The sequence below is a fragment of the Vanessa cardui genome, chromosome 28 (assembly GCF_905220365.1).
Source record: "Vanessa cardui chromosome 28, ilVanCard2.1, whole genome shotgun sequence".
Lineage (NCBI taxonomy): Eukaryota > Metazoa > Arthropoda > Insecta > Lepidoptera > Nymphalidae > Vanessa > Vanessa cardui.
The window spans coordinates 7,610,331-7,616,330 of NC_061150.1; the positions used below are offsets into that span (position 1 = coordinate 7,610,331).

General features: G+C 36.1%; 1 protein-coding gene across 1 annotated transcript; it reads right to left on the minus strand.

The window, feature by feature from the left end:
• Positions 1–796: 796 nt before the first annotated feature.
• On the minus strand, positions 797–5,270 carry LOC124541535 (selenoprotein S-like). Its single transcript, XM_047119450.1, has 5 exons — positions 5,117–5,270; positions 4,608–4,739; positions 2,462–2,568; positions 1,694–1,781; positions 797–1,278 (listed from the first exon to the last, which is right to left on the minus strand). The coding sequence occupies exons 1-5, from the start codon at positions 5,172–5,174 to the stop codon at positions 1,190–1,192; spliced, it is 474 nt and encodes a 157-aa protein (XP_046975406.1). The 5' UTR covers positions 5,175–5,270; the 3' UTR covers positions 797–1,189.
• Positions 5,271–6,000: the final 730 nt, after the last annotated feature.

Sequence of the window (6,000 nt, forward strand, 5' to 3'; positions counted from 1 at the left end):
CTACCCGCAAATTCCGCACTTAACTATGTGTGTAATTGTCAATATCAGTGACCAAGTTTTAGTTTTGCTTTACTACCATAAAGGTGTTGATCTGAGACAGATATTTATTTATACCTGGGTATCTGAGACACTGGGTTAGTGGAATACCTCTATAAGTGAAACAACATTGCAGGTACCTTGAAGATTCACTTAACCAGGTTTCACTGTAAATTGTTTGGGGTGCCTCCCTACGACTTATTAAACAAACCCTGCTTATTATGTACTTAATAAATTATAACAAAAATTGCGAATTGATTATAAAATTTATTTCAAAATTTAAACGCGCGTGAAGTCGCGAGCACAGATAGTATTAACTAAGCTTACTTTCTCAATTGTCATTGGTCAGTGACAGCTGATGACGTAATACGCGACCAATGAGCGTTCAGTATTTCAAAAACGTCAGAAATAATAAGAAAAACTAAAGTAAAAAAAAAGTAAAGTAAAAGCCTGTAAATTTCCCACAGCTGGGCTAAGGCCTCCTCTTCCATTAAAGAGAAGGTTTGGAACATATTCCACCACGCTGTTCCAATGTGGGTTGGTGGAATGCACATGTGGCAGAATTTCGATGAAATTAGACACATGCCGGTTTCCTCATGATGTTTTCCTTCATCGCCGAGCACGAGATGAATTATTAACACAAATTAAGCACATATATATGGCGGTGCTTGCCTGGGTTTGAACCCGCAATCATCAGTTAAGATGCACGCGTTTTAACCACTGGGCCATCTCAGCTCCAAGAAAAACTAAATTAAAACGATTTTTTCTCTTATAACATATTTATTAATGGTAGTAGCACATATTTATTACAATAAGTAATTTTATCTAAAAACCCAACATAGTAACATACAGTATATAAGTTCTGCTGCATACCAACAACAATATTATATATATGTACATATGACATGAGACATACATATTTCTACCCCTTTCTAACGTATGGGAACGAAAGAGATAGCAAGTCGTTTAGGAGACATGCATGTCTCTATCCCTTTCTAACGCGTGGGAACGAAAGAGATAGCAAGTCATTTAGAGCTACAATATTGAGATAGAGTTAGTTAAACGTTTTAAGAGATTGTGTACAACAGTCATAATTAATATTATAACAATTAAAAAGTAGTTGTAGTAGTCGTTAGTTGTTAATGCTGGCCCCCTATCGTCCGCAGCCCCCCCGGGAGCAGGCGGATCGTTTGGGGGGTCGGTAGGAGGACGTGGAGGCTCCTCCACTCAGCGGCAAGTAATCTGAAATTAGTACAAGTTCTGAAGGCATACTGTGTGTATGTACACACCGACTTTACTGGGCATCACAATGAATCTGAAAAGTTGTGGGGACGATTATGTGTAGACTGGTCCTTTTCATACCGATATATATATAATCGAACCCGGGACCTCGGAGTAGCGTAGCTAGGAGTTTGCATGTATGGATGTTTGTTAGTCCCTCACGCAAAATCTACTGAATGGAATTTAATGAAACTTAACAATAATAATACACGTGTTTATTTGAACAACCAACCCCTAAAACGCAAGCGAAGCAGATAACACGGCTAGGAGTCGAACCCGGCACCTCGGAGTGGCGTACCCATGAAAACCGGTGTACACTTAACGTCATCATGTCTGAAATCAAGTTGAGTCTACCCCCATATTCTCTAGTCCTTACCCTCGTCCACTGCTCCGAGCCGGTCGCCGCCCTTGGAGCCGTACTTCTCCAGCCGCTCAAGCGCCTCCTGGCGCTTCTTCTCTTCACGCTGAAACACAACAAAGGCCTTCAATATTGATTGAAATAATACACCAGCTTTTTGGCTTATGTGATGAAATTCTGAACAGGGAAATATGTCACACACACAGGTAATAGATTACTGTTCTATCAAATATAGTGTTCTATGTTTCTATGACTCAAAATCAGAATTAAATATATCTACACATGTATTTTAATTTCTATCAAATTTCATATTTTTTTTTTCACCACCAAAAGTAGAGTAGATTGTGATAGTAGAGTGAGATTATACTTGGTGGTAGACTCATCAGATATTCTACCGCTAGTAACAGTAACAGTAAGTACTCAGTATTGTTGTATTCCGCTTTGAAGGGTGAGTAAGCCAGTGTGACTACAGGCACAAGGGACATAGCATCTTAGTCCCCAAGTTTGGTGGGGCAGTGACGATGTAAAGAATATTTCTTACAGCGTCATTGTCTATGGGTGATGCTGACCACTTACTACCGGGTGACCCATATGGTCGTCCGCCAACCTATACCATAAAACAAAAAAAATATATATTATATGTTCTGTAAGCAAACAGCAATACCTAGTACAGGTGAATCTATATGTAATGGTACAAAACCATCAATGGTGGTGACCATTGATGGTTTACCACCAGTTGGTTCATGTGCCGTTTGCCTATCGATTACGTAAATAACATATATAAACCTCTTTCTGTTGCTCCAGCGCCCGCAGGGAGGCTGCCTCCAGCATCTGCTGCTGTCGCTCACGGGCGCGCTGTATAGCCTCCATGCGAGACAGAGCCTTATCTGGATCTGAAACCATTATTAAAATATATTACAATTTCTGCGTAACTAACACATGTCTTATAAATAAAAATGAGACAACTTCACGTATAGTACGACACAACTTAGTTCGCATCGGCAAAATTCGTAAAACCGATCACACAATTGAGCACGCTATCCCAAATTATCAATATTTATTTCTCATGCGAATATGATCTTTGCACAAATGTAATAACTTGTAATATCATATAACCTAATATATTCGTCAATTTGACGCGTCGATTTACATGCACTTACTTACTCTGACGCGTGAATCTATAGCGACGAATAGCGTCGAACGGCGCGATAGGGAGCTATTTCTATTGGTTGTGTAAATCGACAGTAATTGGTTTTATTTTCATTCCATTGCATTTTCCGACGCTACATCTAATTTGTGTCGTACTATACATTACTCTGATCCCTAAATAAGTAGTAAAAGCACTTGTGTTATGGAAAATCAGAAGTAACGATACCACAAACACCCAGACCCAAGACAACATAGAAAACTAATGATAATCTACATTGACTCTGCCGGAAATCGAACCCGGGACCTCGGAGTGACGTACCCATGAAAACCGGTGTAGACACTCGACCACGGAGGTTGTCAATATATAACTCTATACTGAGTATGACTGCACCGGGATGTGACAGACTGGTCTTGGGTACTCTTAGTCCTTTTCCGGAGCATTGTCTATGTATATGCAAAATTTCATAATAATCGATAGAGCATTTTAAAGGTGAAACCACATATTCTCAGAAGAAAAATGTCCCTATTGCCAACAAAACATTGTTCAATAAGACAAATTCTAGCTAAAGTGTACTGAGCAGCTCCCTGTTTTGAGTTTGAAACAGTTAAAATTATATAAATAAAGTATAAAAGAATCAGCATAGTGTAAATATAGTATATCCCAATACAAATACAAGAGGAATACTATATCATTGATCGAGCTTTTAAATAACTTATTATATAATATTATAAATGTTGTATTTGCAAAATGCCCTTGTAAGTTTAATCAAATCAAATCAAAATAAACTTTATTCAAGTGCAGCTTCATTTAACAATTAAGTGAAGCTGCTACCGGTTCGGAAAGTAGATTCTACTGAGAAAAACTGGCAAGAAACTCAGTAGTTACTCTTTTTTAACATTTTAAAAATACAAAGTCATGTTAGATAAATACAATTATTTAAATTAATATATCCTGCTTGGAAGTCAACAGGTATTAATTCAACACTTTTTTATCATCTATAAAATCTTGTATGGAATAATATGCCTTTTCTACCTATGTATTTTTTTATAAACGATTAGAATTTACGAAACGACAAAGTTAAAAATGTCAAAATCAATCAAAATCAAAATAAACTTTATTCAAGTGTGCTTTTACAAGCACTTTTGAATCATCATTAAACAATTAAGTGAAGCTACCAAAATATGTTCTAAACCCTCTCCTTAATGGAAGAGGAGGCCTTAGGACTGTAGTGGGTTGTAAATTGCCCACTACTGGGCTAAGGCCTCCTCTGCTGTTACTTTACTTTTTTTTTTAGATTATCAAAACCTGTTGTTGGAAATATACAAACACCAAAAAGTACCAAAATATTGCAACTAAACTTAAATTAATGTATTATTATTACAACTTCAATTTAAATTAATGTATTGTTGATGTAAGGCAGGCAACAAAAATTTAGAGAAAAGATTACTTAGGTCCTCAATGATAACAGACAAAAATAAATGAGTACTGAGACTCCGTCTTAACCAGAAAGCAGCCATCTTTGCTGTAAGACATTGCTTTATCACTGCTGAAACATGCCTCTCTAGAAATGAAAGAGCATCTTAATATTGTACTTCTACGGCATTATAGCTGCGCTTGATAAGAGCTAATCCATAACTGACAGATGTAAAGGCTCTGGCAAAAAGCTTTTAACATTGTCTATCCTCAGAACCATATTGAATTTGATTAACCCAAACCCCTGAGTTCTACATCCATATCTGCCACGATTTATTGTCTGAAACATAAGTATTGCTAAAGTCTCACCTTTGTGGTACTCGGCATCTTCCCTTGCTTGCTTCCAACTCTCGTACTTTGGTTTAAGTTTATGAATCAAATAGATGGAAGCACCTGTCGCTCCCAGCATGTACCAGCCATAGTTTGCAAGCAATTGAAAAACTGAAAAATTTATGTTATCAGATGAATAAAATGAAAACTTTACAATATTGATATGTCTTAAATATGTTTCTTTTTGACATCTATGCTTAATATTATAAATGTGAAAGTAACTCTCTCTGTCTATCTGTCATTCTTTTACGACAAAACCAATTAACGGAATTTGATGACATTTGGTGTGAATCAAACTTGAACTCCAAGGCAGGACATAGGCTACTTGCCCATCACATGACTAACACCCTACAACGCGAGTGAGCCGCGGTAACAACTTGTTTAATATAAAATAACATCACTCTCTTTATTACTTTCATCAAGGTCTGTTACAAAAGCTATTCATCACGATACATTTCATTGATTTGAATTAAATTTTAGTGTCGTACCGAGTGTAAATGGATTGTACATCGCCCACCCTTGATCCTCTTCCATTATTGGGTCCATTTAATAAAAGATTCGTCGTTGATTCCTACGCAAAGTCGGATAACAGTTTCCTGTTAAAGTATTGCGAAATTTTACTAATTTCAGCGTAATTTGAATGTTATGTTTTTTATCTGTGTCAATACAAATGGTTTGATTATCTTTCGTGATTATAAACAGTGTGCTATAATATTTAATTGTTAAAATATAATAATGTGACGTGTTTTAAATTTGGCAATTCACAATGTTTCGTATTTGATGACTTTCACGACAAACACAAATAGTCATCGCAAATGTCAAGTTGACGTTTAAGTTAAGCGCAACAGATAACATAAAGTTGCTTAAGATCAATGTTTTACAAATGTAAGTTATTACATAGAGACTACATAAATAATAAAAAATAAACATTAAAGAACTGAAACTATAATTATTTTCTTTTCAGTATCGTCTTCATCATAAATATTTTTTATGATTATGATGATATGATTAAATATTGTTTATAATGCCTTCAATGTACCACAGATTATAATACAGGCAAGTGACATCACCGACCCCATTGCAACGCCATAATGTCCAAATAGCGTTTTCGCGCGCTATTTAAATATGGAATATTTAAATTATATTTTTTGGCTAACATCTACTAGAAATAAAAAATCAACTTTTACTGTGTTCCTTAACTTCTACTAAATAATATAAAATGGATTTTAAATACAAGTCAAATAGCCTATAATAATAATAAAAAGGGCTCTTACCACCATCGACGTTCCTGCTCTTACTGAGTCTCGTGGAATGACCAACTGATGACCTGGGAACGAGGTCGGGCCCTTGTGTGGGACGCTACATGCGTTGA

Excerpts from the sequence above, each read along its gene's own strand:
- LOC124541535 (XM_047119450.1), bottom strand. The coding sequence starts at position 5,174 with ATGGACCCAATAATGGAAGAGGATCAAGGGTGGGCGATGTACAATCCA. Across the intron at positions 2,569-4,607 it reads AGATGCCGAGTACCACAAAG|ATCCAGATAAGGCTCTGTCT; the intron begins GTGAGACTTTAG and ends TAATGGTTTCAG. Across the intron at positions 1,279-1,693 it reads GCTCGGAGCAGTGGACGAGG|ATTACTTGCCGCTGAGTGGA; the intron begins GTAAGGACTAGA and ends TACTAATTTCAG.